General features: G+C 44.3%; 1 protein-coding gene across 4 annotated transcripts in view; it reads left to right on the forward strand.

The window, feature by feature from the left end:
- The window catches only part of ptprfa (protein tyrosine phosphatase receptor type Fa), a 209391-nt gene that overhangs the window by 116828 nt on the left and 71204 nt on the right, over positions 1-21359 (forward strand). For 2 of the 4 annotated variants that reach the window (XM_084164046.1, XM_084164048.1), the window contains exons 14-15: positions 11550-11576; positions 19105-19222. In XM_084164046.1, coding sequence (XP_084020172.1) covers positions 11550-11576; positions 19105-19222 — 145 coding nt within the window. The remainder of the gene's footprint in view (positions 1-11549; positions 11577-19104; positions 19223-21359) is intronic. The other 2 variants (XM_084164047.1, XM_084164049.1) reach the window with 1 other exon arrangement.

A 21359-nucleotide genomic window follows, 5' to 3' on the forward strand; every position in this document is an offset into this window, starting at 1 on the left:
TCATGTAGTCTTATCATGTGGTGTGAGGCCGATCGTTCCAGTCATTTCACATTGTTGTTTTTCTCTCTCTCCCAGAGATGTCTCACCTCCGATTTCCTTCATGAGGTGCATTCCTGTCTTATCTGGGCAAGGAGCAGGGCTTGATAAAGGCCTCTGCCTCTGCATCCCCCTACCACATTTATGACTCACAGATACAGGCAATGACACACACACACACGCGAACACGGGAGCACACACATGGACTTACACACACACACACATATGCACACACACACACATACAGTATCCCTGTGAGTGGATGTGTTTTTCAGGGAACTGTCTGGAAGGCTCACCTGTCGTTAGTGACAAAAGAGACTTGACTCTACACCTACAGTAGGGGAGAGTGGGGTAAGTTGAGCCAAAGGGATAAGTTGAGCCATTGTGAAGGAAGAAACCACATGGAAAAAGTGGTAAGCAAGTTAGGTTCAGAAAACAGATTTTCACCAAGTCAAATAAATGTATTGTGTTAGAGGTTTCATAACACTTGTATCCAAACCAAAGTAGATATTTTTAAGATTGTTTTATACATCAGTTGGGATCTCTATAAGCTACAATATGAGGTCCTAAACCTAGCATGAAAGTGCATCCCTGTAGCTGTGTGAGCTAATATAGTCAAAATGTTTGCCTTGGTGTAAGTTGAGCCAATGGTTGAGCTAATGGCAAGTTTAGCTAATTGAAGTGTTTCTTCCCAGGCGTAATGTAAGGCATTATCTCTGGGATATGAGGTAACAACAGGTCCTGGCCTATGTTAAAAGTGTTTAAAAAAGTACAAAGTGTTTGTTAGGTGTTAAGCCTGTGTTAAAAGATGCTTAACATTGTCAAAAGACAAAGGATTGTGATTGTGTTGAATTGTGTTAGGAAAATAAAGATATACATGGTTTTAAAAAGGTAGTGGTAATATTTCATTCAGTACAGACATTTGTAGGCGGCTTAACTTACCCTGTCCCGCGGCTCAATTGACCCCATACCCGGGGTAGTTTGTGCCAAGAGACCACTTTTTATGGACAAGCTATGTTTTCAAAACTGTAATGTTTACATGAATTCTGATTATTTCCAGGGATACACACCATCCTGAAATATATATAGATATCTTTGTTACCCCACTCTCCTCTATGGAGCAACACACACACACACACAGCATGCAGACATACATGCACACACACACACACACACAGACACACACACACACTCCTCCTCTCACAACTCAGATTGACCCATGACACAAATTGATCGCTGAATTTTGTAGTTTTTTCCTCCTACTTTTATTCATAGAGATTGGTCAGTTTTTATTAGTAAGGTTTCTTATTAAATGTCTCTTGCCAAGCCAGTGGAGTGTTTTCATATTAGAATCAATAAATAGTCTGCAGTAGTTTCCTTAGTCCTCTGCGTTGGAATGCCACACAGACATGCATGGGCTGTTGCTCTGATCTGCTATACATACATATGGCCTGATTTGGTAGGGAGGAGGAGGAGGAGGAGGGAGGAGTAAAATAAGAGTAATTAAATAATACTTGGAGGATGAGAATCCATCTATATTAGGCTGTGTGTCATTGGGTCTCTGTTTTATATGCAACACACACACACACACACACACACACACACACACACACACACACTCTGTTGGATCTCTCTCAGTCTGTCGTATATACATCACACTCTTCTTTGTGATGGATGGATTCCGTCCCTGGTGCGGTGCTGAATCACTTTAAGTGGGCTGTTTTGCCAGGCTCAGGTCTTAATGCCAGTGCAGAGCTCCTCAGTCCACGGTGGCCGGCTGTGCTGTGCCCATGTTTATGGCGCCCACGTCCTTGTCAGCCCCATGAAAAACAGGCTCTCTGGCTCCTGCTACTGATGAAGCCTGGGAACTAAATTTGTTTGAAAGAGGCCATAACCATTCCCCTTGGTCGTTTATACAACGTTACACACCGAAGGACAGAGATTGGACACTTTTTTTATTGGACACTTTTGTTAATGATGTATTTCACTTGCTTTGGCAATGTAAACATATGTTTCCCATGCCAATAAAGCCCCTTGAATGGAATTGAAAGGAGCTTGTTGCAGAGAAACATATTAGCAAAACTATAAGCTGTGATCACTATAGACATAGAGAGAGAGAACAGCATTTCAGTGAGAGAGAAACTAACACATTGTCTAGACTATAAGCTGTCATCACTATAGGCTTAGTAGCGTGTTGTTTTTCAGTTGAAGGAAGCTTTCAAATTCCCCTAGCCGTTTTACTGTGGCTGTGGGTCGTCTCTTTAGAACAGCAGGCAAGCTTGGATTACTGCTCTCTTTGTCATGCTTATGACAAAAGCCTTAATGACAGAGTAAATTCCACCATATCAAATGATTGGCCGTGGAGGTTGGAGACACTATGGGACATAAAGGTTTAATTGCCTGCCAAGTCCCTGCCCAGTGTTTTACGACGCCTTTACCGTTTATGTTTATACCTGACTCTCCTCTCTCTCCATCTGTCTTTCTCAATTCAGTTCAATTTAAAGGACTTTATTGGCATGGGAAAAATATGTTTACATTGCCAAAGCAAGTGAAATAGATAATAAACAAAAGTGAAATAAACAATCAAAAATGAACAGGAAACATTACACTCACAAAAGTTTCAAAGGAATAGAGACATTTCAAATGTCATATTATGTCGTGTTGTAACGATGTGCAACAAGGGAAAATAAATAAACAGAAATATGGGTTGTATTTACAATGGTGTTTGTTCTTCACTGGTTGCACTTTTCTTGTGGCAACAGGTCACAAATCTTGCTGCAGTGATGGCAGACTATGGTATTTCACCCAATAGACATGGGAGTTTATCAAATTTGGAATTGTTTTCTAATTCTTTGTGGGTCTGTGTAATCTGAGGGAAATGTGTGTCTCTAATATAGTCATACATTTGGCATGAAGTTAGGCAGCTCAGTTTCCATCTCATTTTGTGGACAGTGTGCACATAGCCTGTCTTCTCTTGAGAGCTATGCTCACTGAGTCTGTACATAGTCAAAGCTTTCCTTAATTTTGGGTCAGTCACAGTGGTCAGGTATTCTGACTCTGTGTACTCTCTGCAATAGCATTCCAGTTTGCTCAGTTTTGTTGTTAATTCTTTCCAATGTGTCAAGTAATTATATTTTTGTTTTCTAATGATTTGGTTGGGTCTAATTGTGTTGTTGTCCTTGGGTTCTATGGGGTCTGTTTGTGTTTGAACAGAGCCCCAGGACCAGCTTGCTTAGGGGACTCTTCTCCAGGTTCATCTCTCTGTAGGTGATGGCTTTGTTATGGAAGGTTTGGGAATCCATTCCTTTTAGGTGGTTGTAGAATTTTACGGCTCTTTTCTGGAGTTTGATAATTAGCGGGTATCGGCCTAATTCTGCTCTGCATGCATTATTTGGTGTTTTACGTTGTACACAGAGGATGTTTTTGCAGAATTCTGCATGCAGTCTCAATTGGTATTTGTCCCATTTTGTGAATTCTTGGTTGGTGAGCAGACCCCAGACCTCACAACCATAAAGGGCAATGGGTTCTATAACTGATTCAAATATTTTTTGCCAGATCCTAATTGGGATGTCAAATGTTATGTTCCTTTTGATGGCGTAGACGGCCCTTCTTGCCTCTCAGATCGTTCATGGCTTTGTGGAAGTTACCTGTGGTGCTGATGTTTAGGCCGAGGTAGGTATAGTTTTTTGTGTGCTTACATTTTAGTCATTTTAGCAGACGCTCTTATCCAGAGCGACTTACAGTTAGTGAGTGCATACATTTTCACACTGCCCCCCCGTGGGAAACGAACCCACAACCCTGGCGTTGCAAGTGCCATGCTCTACCAACTGAGCTACAGGGGACTGCTCTAGGGCAACAGTGTCTAGATGGAATTTGTATTTGTGGTCCTGGCAACTGGACCTTTATTTTAGTCTTACTGAGATTTACTGTCAGGGCCCAGGTCTGACAGGATCTGTGCTGAAGATCGAGGTGCTGCTGTAGGCCCTCCTTGGTTGGGGACAGAAGCACCAGATCATCAGCAAACAGTAGACATTTGACTTCAGATTCTAGTAGGGTGAGACCGGGTGCTGCAGACTGTTCTGGTGCCCTTGCCAATTCGTTGATATATATGTTGAAGAGGGTGGTGCTCAAGCTGCATCCCTGTCTCACCCCACGGCCCTGAGGAAAGAAATGTGTGTGTTCTTTGCCAATTTTAACTGCACAGTTGTTCTTTGTGTACCTGGATTTTATAATGTCGTATGTTTTTTTCCCCAACATCACTTTCCATCAATTTGTATATAATTTTTTTAAATCAACAAAGCATGGGAAGGCTTTGCCTTTGTTTGGGTTTGTTTGTTTGTCAATTAGGGTGTGCAGGGTGAATATGTGGTCTGTCGTACAGTAATTTGGTAAAAAGCCAATTTGACATTTGCTCAGTACATTGTTTTCACTGTGGAAATGTACAAGTCTGCTGTTAATGATAATGCAGAGGATTTTCCCAAGGTTGCTATTGACGCATATCCCACGGTAGTTATTGGGGTCAAATTTGTCTCCACTTTTGTGGATTGGGGTGATCAGTCCTTGGTTCCAAATATTGGGGAAGATGCCAGAGCTGAAGATTATGTTAAAGAGTGTAAGCATAGCCAATTGAAATTTGTGGTCTGTATATTTTATCATTTAATTTGGGATACCATCAACACCACAGGCATTTTTGGGTTGGTGGGTTTGTATTTTGTTCAATGTAATTGGAGAATCGAGCGGGTTCTGGTAGTTTTCTCTCTCTCTCTTTTTTATCTATCTCCTTATCTCTCTCTCTCTCTCTCTCTCTCTCTCTCTCTCTCTCTCTCTCTCTCTCTCTCTCTCTTTCTCTCTCTCTCTCTCTCTTTTTCTCTCTCTCTTTCTCTTATTTTTGGACACCTGAAGGATCCTAAGAGGCCCCAGTGTTGATGGCTGTGAAGCATGAGGCTTCTATGATCAGATAAGATGGTCTTGATCTGTCAAACACTGATCTGTGTCTCCTGGAGCCCTGGAAAACGCTTCAGCAGAGACAGGTCACTGGGAGAGGGAAGGGGGAGAGGGAGAGATGGAGAGTGGAATAGAGTGAGAGGAGGAGGGAGGGAGTGGTGGAGAAAAGGAGAGAGCGAGGGAGAGATAGTCGAGGAGAGAGAGGAGGAAAAAGAGAGGAAGAGAGGAGAGAGAGGAGGGGAATTGGGGGGAGGAAGTGAGAGTCTGTCGTGGTGTGTGGGTGGTAAGGAGCGATTATCGATAAACAAGGGCAACCTTGGTGCTTGAAGCCCACGCTCTGGCATATATTTACTGCACAGAGAAAAGAGGCTCTGTACACTCTCTCTTTTTGGTTACCTTCACAGTGCACATTGTAACGTCACAATTGGCAGTACACACATTCTCCTTGTCAAATGGCTACGACTTGAATGTCCCAGTTGTGTACTTTGTTAGTTGTTAGTGTCTTCTCGACTAATGTAGGCCGCAACAATTAATTTGAAAGCTATATTGCTTGTTAACAGTTGCACAGTTGCTTCTAAAAACTATACTGAACAAAAATATAAACGCAACATGTAAAGCTGAAATAAAAGATCCCAGAAATGTTCCATATGCACAAAAGCTCATTTCTCTCAAATGTTGTGCACAAATGTGTTTACATCCCTGTTAGTGAGCATTTTTTCTTTACCAAGATAATCCATCCACCTGACAGGTGTGGCATATCAAGAAGCGGATTAAACAGCATGATCATTACACAGATATACCTTGTGCTGGGGACAATAAAAGGCCACTCTAAAATGTGCAGTTTTGTCACACAACACAATGCCACTGATGTCTCAAGTTTTGAGGGAGCGTGCAATTGGCATGTCCTACTGCAGGAATGTCCACCAGAGCTGTTGCCAGAGAATTTAATGTTTATTTCTGTACCGTAAGCCACCTCCAACGTCCTTTTAGAGAATTTGGCAGTACGTCCAACCGGCCTCACAACCGCAGACCATGTGTAACCACGCCAGCCCAGGACCTCCACATCCAGACCAGTCACCCGGACAGCTGATGAAACTGAGGTGTATTTCTGTCTGTAATAAAGCCCTTTTGTGGGGAAAAACTCATTCTGATTGGCTGGGCCTGGCTCCCCAGTGGGTCAAACTGGCTCCCAAGTGGGTGAGCCAATGCCCTCCCAGGCCCACCCATGGCTGCGCACCTGCCCAGTCATGTGAAATCCATAGATTAGGGTCTAATTAATTTATTTAAATTGACTGATTTCCTTATATGAACAGTAACTCAGTAAAATCGCTGAACATTGCATTTATATTTTTGTTCAGCATACAGTAGATAGTCTTCTGTCCTTCCATTTAACCCATACCCCTAAGATTTTTCCTTAGTCATGTTCAAGCAGAGCTGCCAGGCATGCTTTGATATGTTTCAGGCAGGCAGTTATGTGTGAAACTAACTGGAGCAAGACATACATACTGCTTACTGCCATGCATGACCATAGAGTTGTATTAAAACAGCCTGAGCAACCGACCACCCATCACAAAATGAAATGTTCCGAAAAGGATTGGAGTTGCTACGCTGCTAAAGGACAGGTAATGGGACACACTTCATTAAAAGATAGATGGAGAGGGAGAGAGAGAGAGAGAGATAGGGAGAGATGTAGTGGTATCAGGCACGCTGTCACAGTCAAGTGCCAGGCAGACAGTCATTTGATCACAGGGAATAATGATAGATATGGCAATTTTATAATGAGATGGGTTCGTGTCAGTGTGGGTGTTGTACTCACTCTGTTATAAGTGTCTGCTACTTAAAAGGATGTTTTCAGCTGAGGTCTCCACTTTCGCTGTTGGAATAACAGACACTAGACAGTCTACTGTTGTTTCTGTTTTAAAACAGAAAGGAGCTGTTATCCTCTAGCTGTTAGCCCATGCTGTTAGCATCAGGAGAAGGGCTAATTTATTTTTAATTCAGTGTCAGAGGTCTCTCTCTTTTTTTACAAGGAATTATTAAATAAAGAAAAGTACAACGTCAAGAAAAGGGAGATTTTCCATTTATTTTGGGAGACCTTTGCACCCGATGCTTGTCTCAGTGTTGCTATGCTGAAAGTTTCTCTCTGTTGCTGCTGTGGGTGAATTATTGGCTCCTCTAGCAACATCTGCCCAGATAATTCATCCTGACAGAGCATCTCTGAGGCTTTCTTTAACTGAAATGAACACCACCGTCAAATGAATAACGCTAGACAAGACTGTCTCTAGAAGTCAACAAAATGCAACCTATGCCTAAGCAAATATATATGACATAAAGGAATATCTATCACATTCCTCGCTATCTAAAACGAAAGCAGGCCAGTTCCTCCTTATACAGTATACAGTACATATAGTCACGCCAAGAGGAATAAGGTACTAAATGCAACTAAGTCTATGCGATCCCTGCAGGCATCGAACCCATGACCTTGGAGTTGAAGGACCTTTGCTAACAGTTAGTGGTCTAGTTTCTTATTAATAGAACTGTGCAGCAGGGCAGAGTAGATTAAAGCTTTAGTGTTGTCCAGAGTCCTGGAGTCCAGCAGCATTGACCTTTCTAGTGTGAGTGAGTGGCTCAAGCAGTGGAGTACCTTTTGACCTGCACTGTGTGACACATACTGCATAAACACTGCTTAGTCAGAGGCTGCATCCCAAAGGGCACCCTATTCCCTATATAGTGCACTACTTTTGAAATAGAGAGCCATTTGGGTCACAGCCTCAGAGTCAGACATCCACTCACAAACCCACAGTCTATTAGCCTTGAAGTGGTATGTGGTACTCTGTGTACCAGTCAGGGCTTCCAGTTCTACTCACTGACTCATTTAACACGGAGGTCAAACAGGCTAAAGTGACTTTGATGTGTTCAGTTTCAGGGGCCACCGTCACATAGCCGTGACCTCAACCAAAGAAGGATGCTGTGACTGGTAGCTACTCCAAGGCTACAGTGTAGTATAGAGTTCAGTCCCGCCCCCACACCTACACCTCATCTTCCCACCTCCTCCTCCTTTAAAAACTATAGTCAAGACTCACAACACATTCTATCAAAGAGCTTTTCCACTCAATTCCACTCAACTTAACCTTGTAAGGATCAGACCCTTTTTTAAAATTTTCACCTAAAATGACATACCCAAATCTAACTGCCTGTAGCTCAGGACCTGAAGCAAGGATATTCATATTCTTGATACCATTTGAAAGGAAACACTTTGAATTTGTAGAAATGTAAAATTAATGTAGGAGAATATAACACATTAGATCTGGTAAAAGATAATACAAACATCATCTTTGAAATGCAAGAGGAAGGCCACAATATAATATTGCAGTTTAGGCGCAATTTAGATTTTGGCCACTAGATGGCAGCAGTGTGTGCAAAGTTTCAGACTGATCCAGTGAAGCATTGCAATACCGGACTATTTTGCATCAAGTCTGCCCAAAGTGCCGAATTGGTCTATTGATACATTTTCAAGTACATAACTATAGAGAACATACAAAAATGATATGGTAATACAAAATGTAAGTTTACACACTCCCAGGAATGTCATACATGATGGATCAATAGCTTATACACTAACTTTCTAGATGGCTGGGTGGGGTGGGTGTGGAGCCAGAGACAGCAATGGTTCAAACTGTTGAACCCAGTTCCTACATTTGAATATAAAAATTGATTTTATCAAACAAAACTATGCTACATTTTATCTCTGGGACCCTCAGGATGACAAACCAGAGCAAGATTACTGAATGTACAATATTTACCTTCAGAGGTGAATGTATCAAACCAGTTGCCGTGATACGTTTTTTTGTTGTTATGCACTCTCCTCAAACAATAGCATGGTATTCTTTCACTGTAATAGCTACTGTAAATTGGACAGTGCAGTTCGATTAACAAGAATTTAAGCTTTCTGCCCATATAAGACATGTCTATGTCCTGGAAAGTTTGCTGTTACTTACAACAGTCATGCTAATCACATTAGCGCACGTTAGCTCAACCGTCCCGTATACGGGACACCGATCCAGTAGAGGTTAAGTAAAATGCACTCTCTTTTCTCGTGGTTCACTGTGTAATAAGAATGTGCCATTCTTTTGACTGAACTTTTCCCTTCACTCGTCTTCGTTTATTGACTTTGTTGTCAAGTGTTTTTATGGGTTGTGGAGATAATTTGTGTTATGTGATGACATAGCCTCCAGCTAAGACATTTCTGATACACACATTTGAAGTGTTCTGTTTAGGGGGAGTACTCTCAACTCCGATGTTTGCCATAACACATCTAATATCACATCTAATGCCACTAGCTCTTTCTGAGGATGTTGCCTGAGGTGTTTTTAGGAAGGCACTTTAGTTTCTGGAATAAGCTTATCCCATTTTATAGTTTTTCTTCCAAGCTACTGAGACTGCTACCAAGGAAATAGTGTGTGATCACAAAGTACAAATGGGATATGTTACGATTATGGCTCGCTCTGAACTCCAGCCAGAATCCTTGCTAGTGAAGGAACACAGCAGTTCCTTTATGAAACAGAGAGACAGTTGATGATGCATCTGTCCTTGATTTACATTTACATTTTAGTCATTTAGCAGACGCTCTTATCCAGCGCGACTTACAGTTAGTGAGTGCATACATTTTCATACTGGCCCCCCGTGGGAAACAAACCCACAACCCTGGCGTTGCAAGCGCCATGCTCTACCAACTGAGCTACACGGGGCCCCGTATTTTGTGCATAACCTGCACTTCCAATAGGGGACTAGACCTACACCCCTGGTCTGCCCGCCCTGCATCCCTTGTTTATGATAAGGCCATTTTTTAAGATGCTAGAAAAAGAAGTGTGCCCCTTTGTCTTTTATTTTCTGTTAGTCAGCAAGGTCGTGGAGCAGAATACAAATGCCCTGTGTCTCTGAATCAATTTTGCTGTGGTACCTGCTGTGTGTCGAGAGAGAGAGAGAGAGAGAGAGAGAGAGAGAGAGAGAGAGAGAGAGAGAGAGAGAGAGAGAGAGAGAGAGAGAGAGAGAGAGAGAGAGAGAGAGAGAGAGAGAGAGAGAGAGAGAGAGAGAGAGAGAGAGAGAGAGAGAGAGAGAGAGAGAGAGAGAGAGAGAGAGAGAGAGAGAGAGAGAGAGAGAGAGAGAGAGAGAGAGAGAGAGAGAGAGAGAGAGACCAAACCGAATCTCCATCAGCCATTACTTGCCTTTACTCAGAAGAGAAATAGCCTCTAATGGCTGGGTTGGGGAGGAATGGAGGGGGCAAGCCTAGGATGGGGGCTGGGAGGAAGGCTGGGAGGAGGCAGAAGGTAGGGTTTAAGGGGCTCTAGCCAGCTTTATTTCAAAGGGAAGTGTGAATGAATGGAATAGGTGGTGCAGGGACCTCATGGCAAAGGAGAAAACTGTCATCTCCAGACTGGCTGCTGAATAAGCAAAAGGGCTCTAACCTCTGAAGGTGAAATGTAATCTCAATTTACTGACAGGCACATTACATCAGCACAGGACAGCTAAACCAAAACCACCAGCCAATAGCTATGGGTGTCTCTCTCTCTCTCTCTCTCTCTCTCTCTCGCTCTCTTTCTCGCTCTCTGTCTCGCTCTCTGTCTCTCTGTCACTCTCTCTCTGTCTCTCAGTGATACTCTCTCTCTCTCTCTCACACACACACACACAGACAGACCCACACACACAGACAGACCCACACACACAGACACACTCCCCACTCCTCTTTTTTCTTTCTCTCTACATGATGAGAGCTTGTTATCATCAGTCCATTGAAGACCCAGTTAGACTGCAGAGTTATTTCCTGCACCCTATAGCTCAGAGGATTTTCCTTGTTATTGCTTATCTTCCTTTTTGTGTCGGCTCATATAATCTCATCCTGGCTTGGATGTCAACCTATTTCATTATTGGCCATCTGAAATATCTGAAAAAAAGCTTCAATCATACCAATGGAATAACAAGGCAGTTGATTTGTGTCTCAAAACCATGCATTTGTTGGGAACCTTTATGTTTTGTCAAGGGTTGGGATATACATATTGACATGTTTTCAGACACAGTAAATGTTTGCAGGAGGTTGGAATGATGTTGCAGGTAAGTCGGCAGTGTTCTCCTTGCTGCCCAGTCTATACCAGGAGACTAACTGCTATCAGGATTGTCTTTTGATTATTGTCTTCCACTGATTGATAAACCCCTAAACAGCAAGTACACCAGCAGGGGAGTCCCACCGACACAGATTCCCCCTCAGGACATGAGCTGTGCTGCCCTGCTCACTAGGTGGCACTGTGGAGCGCAACCACCCTCCCTCCACCCATCTACCTGTATCCATTACTTCATGTTAACCCTTTCCCTCCACCTCTAGTTTCCTCTCCCTGTCTTCCAGTCACTAATCACCTGGAGACTGAGCATGCCTCTGTTGCAGTGCCTGTAGGATGGCCAATGGCCCTTTTCTTACCTACAGAGAAAAAAAAGTTCAATCTTTTTTTTTGTTCCATCTATGCTGTTCTGTGTTTGACTTCCTCTCTCCCTCCCTCCTGTCTGCTCCCTGTCATCAGTGGAACGTTGAGGATACCATGGACTATGTGAGTAGGAGAAGTGTGTAGTGTGTGCTGGGTGCGGTGCAGTTTGAAGGTCGGTGGGCCCATGGGGATCGCTCTCTATCCTCTCCCAATTCCTCTCTCTTTCTCTCTGTCTGGGGACTAACACTCTCTCCTTCCCTTAACCTCAAGCAGTCAGACTAGTAGGAAGATTTCACTTTAGAAAGAAAGAGCTAGACAGGGAGCACATAGTATGTGAAATAAGCTTTTCCACATCATTATTTTTTAAATGTAATGTAAATGTAACAGGATAAAGTGCCTCTTCTTCCTTAAAAACAGTTTTCTGTGATATGAGGCATAACCTATACATGACCTTAACTGAGCATTATTATCATGCTACAGTATATTCCTTATCTCACAAGTCCTCTAGCTATAGCCTAGTCCTATTCATTTTTTCCGCTCCACTCTCCTCCCTTCTCTTTTTTTAAAACCCTAGGCCATTTTCACTACACCTCTATTTCTACTCTCTATTTTCACTATCTACAGTATCTTTTTCTCGCTGGATCATCTCTTTCTAACTAGACCTTCATTTACACATACATGTAACTGCCAAAATAAAGGAAACACTTGGGTAAGTGAGGGATACAAAGTATATTGAAAGCAGGTGTCTCCACAAAGGTGTCGTTCCTGAGCAGTTTCTAAGCAATTAACATCCCATCATGCTTAGGGTCATGTATATAAATGGTGGGAAGGCCCAGATGCCGATTATTTTGGCCACCATGGCTATGCCCCCATAGGATGGCGATGCCCCCATTTGCAGGGCACGAGTGGTCACTGAATGGTTTGATGAGCATGAAAACGATGTAAACCATATGCCATGGCCGTCTCAGTCACCAGATCTCAACCCAATTGAACACATATGGGAGATTCTGTTGCGGCACCTGAGACAGTGTTTTCCACCACGATCAACAAAACACAAAATTATGGAATTTATTGTGGTCGAATGGTGTTGCATCCCTCCAGTAGAGTTCCAGATACTTGTAGAATATATGCCAAGGCGCATTGAATCTGTTCTGGCTCGTGGTGGCCCAACGCCCTATTAAGACACTTTATGTTGGTGTTTCCTTTATTTTGGCAGTTACCTGTAGATAGTAATGCTTCTCCACCTTTACTCTCTGTGTCTGTCAGTCGTCAATCAGTCAGCAACCTTCTTACAGCAGGTCCCTGTCTAGTCCAACTGAACTTTTCACTCGTCACAAAACAGGAAAATCTATTTTTATGAGTTCTCATGAAGTTTCCCTGTCTCCTTTCCTTACAAAATGCTTAGGCTTCTTACTTACCAAGTGTGTTGTGTGAGGAAGGCGGGTGGTGCTGGGTGTGTGTAGGTGTACGGCTCGGAGTGGGGGAATGTGGAGGGTGTAGGGAGGGGAGTGTGTGAGAAATCTGGTTGGGGGGCGTGGAGTGCAGGGGGTTCTGAGGCAGAACTGTAAGCTCTAGTCCGTGTCCCAAATGACCCCTATTCCATATAGTGCACTACTTTTGAACAGAGCCCCATGGGCCCTGGTCAAAAGTAGTGCACTATAAGGGAATAAGGTGCTATTTGGGACGCAGGCCTAGTCTACAGCACTCCTTCAGTCACCTCTACTCTGCCTCAGCTTTGATATGAACACAGACACATTTCAATACGCTTCAAGTGGAGGAACGCAGCTCAGCTCAACGTCACTGTGTTTCTGCGGTTGGTGAGAGAGTGCTGCTGAAGACCACGCACACTGCACAATGTGTGTCATACTATGTGTGTTCAATCATAGTTTGTACATGGTGTGAGTGTGCGTGTGGGTGCATACCTGCTTGTGTGTGTGGGGGAGGTGTGTGTGCATGCATTCTGGCGTGTGTGTGTGTGTGTGTCTTGGTAGCAGCCTCTCCTGGGCTCAGTAGTGTCATCATGTTACGTGACAACCGGCAGCACCTCTCATCTCAGAGGCGTTACAGCTGTAAATCCTCTTTTGTTTTGGTTCGGCAGGAATAAAGGTGTCCTTATGGATTATGTGTGTTTAATTATCTGGGCCAGCCAACCACACATAGTAATGATTAATACCTGTCTGTCTTCCAGGTATAGTATGGCTTTTACTAAAAAGTGGATTTACAGTTTGAGTAACAGCTAAGATGGTGTGAGGGCTGCAGAACTTCATGCTACGTTGTGTTGTTGAATACATTTTGACTCCCGCTAATTCTGTGAATTGCTGCTCCTGTATGTTTCTGTTGCGTTATGGAAGGTGCACACGGCCCAGTGATGCAGACTGTGGATTTGTTGGTTTGTTTGCCTTTCTTTATGTGTTGGTTATATATTGTTGTTGGCCAATTGTCTGTGTTTGTGCATTCGTGCATACCTGTGTAAAGTGCCTGTGTGCATGTGTGCATATGTGCACGTGTGCATGCTCCTGTGTGTGTGTGTGTGTGTGTATATTGGTGGAAACTATCCCACTTCCTCTGAACAGAGATTCATATTCTGATACCATCCTAGACTAAAGAGACAGAGGTCCCTGACTCACCTCACAGTGTCACAGGGAAATCAAACCCACCCCATCCATCCTTCAGAGAAACTGAAGATGTAGGATCTTAATTTCAGCCAATTTGCTACAGCAAGAAAATAATCCTGCACAACAGGAAATGTGAATTATTATGTGGATTATAATTAATGGAATTTTTTTTAGGAGTTGATACATTTTTCGTAAGTGAAAATCAGGTCTGAAATTTCTAAGTGGAAATTACAAACTTCAGAAAGCACTTTAAACCTCAAGTTTACATTTCCTGCATTGCAACAGGATGATCAAATTACAATCCTATATATGTAGTTGTTAATTAGGCCTGATAGTTGTGTAACTCTAAAACAGTGACGTAGCATAGGCCCTCTTGGTGATCAGGGTGGAGGGGTTAGGGTTAGGCCCTCCTGGTGATCAGGGTGGAGGGGTTAGGGTTAGGCCCTCCTGGTGATCAGGGTGGAGGGTTAGGGTTAGGCCCTCCTGGTGATCAGGGTGGAGGGTTAGGGTTAGGCCCTCTTGGTGATCAGGGTGGAGGGTTAGGGTTAGGCCCTCCTGGTGATCAGGGTGGAGGGTTAGGGTTAGGTCCTCCGGGTGATCAGGGTGGAGGGTTAGGGTTAGGCCCTCCTGGTGATCAGGGTGGAGGGTTAGGGTTAGGCCCTCCTGGTGATCAGGGTGGAGGGTTAGGGTTAGGCCCTCTTGGTGATCAGGGTGGAGGGTTAGGGTTAGGCCCTCCTGGTGATCAGGGTGGAGGGTTAGGGTTAGGCCCTCCTGGTGATCAGGGTGGAGGGTTAGGGTTAGGCCCTCCTGGTGATCGAGGTGGACGGTTAGGGTTAGGCCCTCCTGGTGATTGAGGTGGGGGGTTAGGGTTAGGCCCTCCTGGTGATCGAGGTGGACGGTTAGGGTTAGGCCCTCCTGGTGATTGAGGTGGGGGGTTAGGGTTAGGCCCTCCTGGTGATCGAGGTGGACGGTTAGGGTTAGGCCCTCCTGGTGATCAGGGTGGAGGGTTAGGGTTAGGCCCTCCTGGTGATTGAGGTGGACGGTTAGGGTTAGGCCCTCCTGGTGATTGAGGTGGGGGGTTAGGGTTAGGCCCTCCTGGTGATCAGGGTGGAGGGTTAGGGTTAGGCCCTCCTGGTGATTGAGGTGGAGGGTTAGGATTAGGCCCTCCTGGTGATCGAGGTGGAGGGGTTAGAGGGAGGTGGAAGAGGGGGGTGGGAAAAGGAGGTGGAGTACCAGAGGATTTGATCTGGAGCCTACTGAAACTGGAAGTCATGAAGACTTGATTGGCTTTATTTAAACATGCCTGTACGTAGTTCCCTTGGATGTAGAACAGAATCATTCATCATGTCTTATTCTGCATCCTAAATGGCATCCTATTCCCTATATAGTGCACTGCTTTTGACCAGAGCCCTATGGGCAGCCCATGTCTTAATGTTAAATGTTTAATATATTGTGGTCCTCTGTAGCTCAGCTGGTAGAGCACGGCGCTTGTAACGCCAAGGTAGTGGGTTCGATCCCCGGGACCACCCATACACAAAAATGTATGCACGCATGACTGTAAGTCGCTTTGGATAAAAGCGTCTGCTAAATGGCATATTATTATATTATATTATTATTATATTCCCTCCCTGAGAATCCATCCCTACATTCCCAGAGAACCAGAGATCCCCCCTCCCCCTGCCTCAAACTCCTCCCCCTCCTCCACTCCCCTCTGCATTTTAAAGAGAGAGAGATAAGAGACTGATTATAATTGTTTTCCAATTGAAGGAGAGAAACCACTCCAGTGCCGAAACTAAAAAGGAATCCTGTACATTTAAAATAATGAGGCTTTTAAAATAAATGTAATAGCTTCAGATGACTCATATTTCCCTCTTATCTCTAACTCTCCACCCCCTTACTGGAAGATGGGGTGAGGTGGGGGTGGGGGGGGGAGGGTTACGTAAACCCTAAGTGAGCAATATTTTCTCAAAATAGCCTACTACATAGACCGCCAGCCTGCTCTGCTCAGTAGCATGTCTGTGATTAATTAGCAGAAAGGGAAGAGCTTTCTTTTTTCATGAATGTCATGCAATAAAGATGTGAGAGGCTAGCCATGAAATCATAATTAAAGATTTGTTTGGTCTCTGGGAATCAGAGCTGGCTTGTATGGCCATGCTAATTTGTGTGGTTGTTAGCTGCAGCTTTGTGGTCTGTCATCTCATCTCCTCTTCTCAGATGACTGGGCTGAGCTCCAGGCCCAGGCACCTACAGGCTGGGCTGAGCTCCAGGCCCAGGCACATACAGGCTGGGCTGAGCTCCAGGCCCCAGGCACCTACAGGCTGGGCTGAGCTCCAGGCCCCAGGCACCTACAGGCTGGTGCTACGTGCGGCAGGCTGATGGAGGGATAAGATGGAGGGATAGAGGGATGGGGAGATGAGTCTTCCTGGGTGTTCTCAGTTAGAAACCCCCCTCCTGTCTTTGACTTCCTCTCTTCCGTCTGAAGCTCATCCATCTATCCGGGTTGCGTCCCAAATGGCACCATATTGCCTTTATAGTGCACTACTTGTATGTCGGTGTCCTTACAGCCCTGGTCAAAAGTAGTGCACTATATAGGGAATAGGATGCCATTTGGGACATACCACTGGTCTTAACTCTCTCCCCTCCTCTCCACCGCTCTCTCGCTCATCTCATCAGCCCTGGAGGAATTGGATCCCCTGCTCAGTCAGAGGAGAAAGAAACTCTCCAACTCTTTTATGGGCTCAAAGGAGCTCCGGCTCTTTAGGTGTCGACATTTTAATGAGTTCCTTTTGAAACTGAGAGGAACGTGCGATGTGTGTGATGGGTGTGTGTGTGTGTGTGTGTGTGTGTGTGTGTGTGCGTACGTGCGTGCGTGTGTGTGCGTGTGTGAAAGAGAGATCTCAAGTTTTAATTTGCGTGATGGGTGTGTGTGTGTGTGTGTGTGTGTGTGTGCATGCGTGTGTGCGTGCGTGTGTGTGCGTGTGTGAAAGAGAGATCTCAAGTTTTAATTTGCATCATGGGTGTGTATTTTGTGTGGTTTGTGTATGTGTGCTTGGGTTTTAATTGTGGTGTGCTCAATGTGGTTTGCTTATTATAGCCTACACTTGACAGTTGGAGACAAACTGCTTTAAAGGCTGTGGTTCTGGCCAGTCAGAGAGAGAGACAGGGAACAACTCTGAACATTTTGACTGGGGGCGTATCTTCAAGAGTGTCTGACTAGGTTTGTGTCCCAAATGGTGCCCTATTCCCTACATAGTGCACTACTTTTGACCAAAGCCATATGGGACCTGGTCAAAAGAGAGTAGCGTGCAAGACTCAGGGATCAAGGCTGTGACTTTATTTGGGTTGTAATAATTCAACACTGGTATTTGTGTTTTTGGGCTGTATACCACCTATATTAAAAGAGAATGTCACTATTTTGGAACCTAATCTGTATCTAATTTGAGGCTCAGCAAGTCAATCGCTGCTTGGGTAAATTTCTCAAAACTAAGTGAAATTGTAAAAAAAGTTTCTGGACACTTCTACAACATGCCATTTACATCAAACACACATATTAGGTTCCTAAATTGTGAAATTATCCTTTAATATTCCCCAGTATATCTAATGAAGAATGAGTAGATAAATATTTACAAAATGACTGAGACACAGTACTGAGACACCGTACTGAGACACAGTACTGAGACACAGTAAAATGAGACACAGTACTGAAACACAGTAAAATGAGACACAGTACTGAGACACAGTAAAATGAGACACAGTACTGAGACACAGTAAAATGAGACACAGTACTGAGACACAGTAAAATGAGACACAGTACTGAGACACAGTAAAATGAGACACAGTACTGAGACACAGTAAAATGAGACACAGTACTGAGACACAGTAAAATGAGACACAGTACTGAGACACAGTAAAATGAGACACAGTACTGAGACACAGTAAAATGAGACACAGTACTGAGACACAGTAAAATGAGACACAGTACTGAGACACAGTAAAATGAGACACAGTACTGAGACACAGTAAAATGAGACACAGTACTGAGACACAGTAAAATGAGACACAGTACTGAGACACACTAAAATGAGACACAGTACTGAGACACACTAAAATGAGACAGTACTGAGACACAGTAAAATGAGACAGTACTGAGACACAGTAAAATGAGACACAGTACTGAGACACAGTAAAATGAGACACAGTACTGAGACACACTAAAATGAGACACAGTACTGAGACACAGTAAAATGAGACACAGTACTGAGACACACTAAAATGAGACAGTACTGAGACTGAATACTATCCAGCTCTAAAATGTCTGTTTATGACAACAGCACTTTACCTTTTTACTTTTTCATTCACACAGACAATATTTATTTAATTTCTTTCAAAAACCTTGTTTGGGGCAAGTTGTAAAATACAGGAAATGATTCAACCATCAGACAATGCAATCAAACGTCTAAGGGACACAGACACACAGTAACTAATATTGTATATGCAGCTCTTATTTGTGTAGAACAAGTAGAGGCAGCATCTCGAGGACAGCAGATCTTGAGGACAGATCTTGTTGTGGACAGATCATGTTGAGGATCATCTTGAGGACAGATGTTGTTGAGGACAGATGTTGTTGAGGACAGATCTAGTTAAAGATCATCTTGAGTACAGAAGATCTTGAGGACAGATCTTGTTGAGGACAGATCTTGTTGAGGATCATCTTGAGGACATATATTGTTGAGGACAGATCTTGTTGAAGGCAGATCTTTTACCCTCTCTGTAACCATTTCTCAAAAAGAACGTCAATGCCTTGGGAGTGTTTAAAATGCTATTTTAACGTATGGTGTTTTAAATCAATGCCTTGGGAGTGTTTAAAATACTACACTGACGTATGGAGTGTGTGTGTGTGTGTGTGTGTGCGCTTGAGTGCCTAACCCTCCCGGAGTGGACTCAACACAGTACAGTGGGTGAAGGCTCGGCCATTGTGTTAGCCGTCTTTATAGCGTTAGCCTGACCCAGACTGTTTAAACTTTTCTCTCCCCCAGGAAGCTGTTATAACAGGCCTGCTCCCTGAGACCACCTACTCTGTCACCGTGGCAGCCTACACCACCAAGGGGGATGGGGCACGCAGTAAGGCCAAGGTGGTCACCACCACAGGAGCAGGTGTGTACAGCCACACACACACACACTCACACACACACAAACTGCGCTGACCAGCTGGCACGTGTCTTCCCTGACCCAGTCTGTAATACCTGCATGTTTCAAGCAGGCCACCATAGTCCCTGTGCCCAAGAACGCCAAGGTAACCTGTCTAAATGACTATCGCCCCATAGCACTCACATCTGTAGCCATGAAATGCTATGGAAGGCAGGTCATGGTTCACAACAACATCATTTTACATGTTTAGTCATTTAGCAGACGCTCTTATCCAGAGCGACTTACAGTTAGTGAGTGCATAAATTTTTCATACTGGCCCCCCATGGGAATCGAACCCACAACCCTGGCGTTGCAAGTGCCATGCTCTACCAACTGAGCTACAGGAGGGCCAGACACCCTGGACCCACTCCAATTCACATACCGCCCCAACAGATCCACAGATGATGCAATCTCTATTGTACTCCACACTGCCGTCTCCCACCTGGACAAGAGGAACACCTATGTGAGAATGCTGTTCATTGACTACAGCTCATCGTTCCATAGTGCCCTCCAAGCTCATCACTAAGCTAAGGACCCTGGGACTGAACACATAAATGACGGTGGTAGGCCTGATTACCAACAGTGATGAGGCAGCCTATAGGGAGGAGGTCAGAGACCTGGCAGTGTGGTGCCAGGACAACAACCTCTCCCTCAATGTCAGCAAGACAAAGGAGCTGATCGTGGACTACAGGAAACTGAGGGCCGAGCACGCCCGCATTCACATTGACAGGGCTGTTGTGGAGCGGGTCGAGTTCCTCGGTGTCCACATCACTAAGGATTTATCATGGTCCACACACCAACACAGTCGTGAAGAGGGCACGACAATGCCTCTTCCTTCTCAGGAGGCTGAAAAGATTTGGCATGGGCCCTCAGATCCTCAAAAAAGTTATACAGCTGCACCATTGAGAGCATATTGACTGGCTGAATCACTGCTTGGTATGGCAACTGCTTGGCATCTGACCGCAAGGCGCTAGAGAGGGAGGTGCGTACGGCCCAGTACATCACTGGGGCCGAGCTACCTGCCATCCAGGACCTCTATACCAGGCAGTGTCAGAGGAAGGCCCTAAAAATTGTCAAAGACTCCAGCCAACCAAGTCATAGACTGTTCTCTATGCTACCGCACGGCAAGCGGTACCGATGCAGTCTGGAACCAACAGGACCCTGAACAGCTTCTACCCCCAAGCCATAAGACTGCTAAATAGTTAGTCCGGGTAGCTATTTGGTTAACTATTTAACTATCTGCATTGACCCTTTTCGAACTAACTTTTTTAACTCATCACATATGCTGCTGCTAGTGTTTATTATCTATCCTGTTGCCTAATCACTTCCTAGTTATATGTACATATCTTCCTCAATTACCATGTACCCCTGCACATCGACTCTGTCATGGTACACCGTGTACACCGTGTATATAGCCAAGTTATCGTTACTCATTGTGTATTTATTAATAAAGGCAACAACAGCCTCCTAGTGTGACAGTGACAGGACTGTGTAAGTTATGGCCTGTGAGGGTTTTAGTTTTTTAGAGAGAGCATGGGAAGTTGAGTTCATTGAAAGTTCAGTGTTCCTAGAGGTGTCAGTGGTTGAGAAGAAGTAGTCCCGGTGTAAGTTTCCGTGATAACGTCACTGCAGTCATCACTACAAATAGAACAGTAGTACTCACTTTAACTGGCTTGACCTGAAACTACCCTCTTACTCTGACTACACACTATGGCTGCCTCCCAAATGGCACCCTATTCCTCATATAGTACACTACTTTTGACCAAGACCCATAAGACTCTGGTTAAAAGTAATGCACTATATAGGGCAGGGATGGGCAACTTTGATGGGGGACACAAAAAAACGGAACTCATCATGAGGGGCCGCAGTGGCTCATGGGTCTGCATACCCCAAAAAATTTACAAAATAAACATGTTTTAAAGTTCATTTACAAAAATTCTGCACATTTTGCCATGGGGCGTAGAGAAAATGTTGCCGTTTTAAAGCAAGTTTGCTGCAATACTGCACATGTTGCCATGGGGCAGAAATAAGATTTTGCAATTTTATAACTAATTTCATGCAATTCTACTCATTTTGCCATGGAACGGAGAGATAAATGTGCAGT

The sequence above is a fragment of the Coregonus lavaretus genome, assembly GCF_964263955.1.
Source record: "Coregonus lavaretus genome assembly, chromosome: 6".
Lineage (NCBI taxonomy): Eukaryota > Metazoa > Chordata > Actinopteri > Salmoniformes > Salmonidae > Coregonus > Coregonus lavaretus.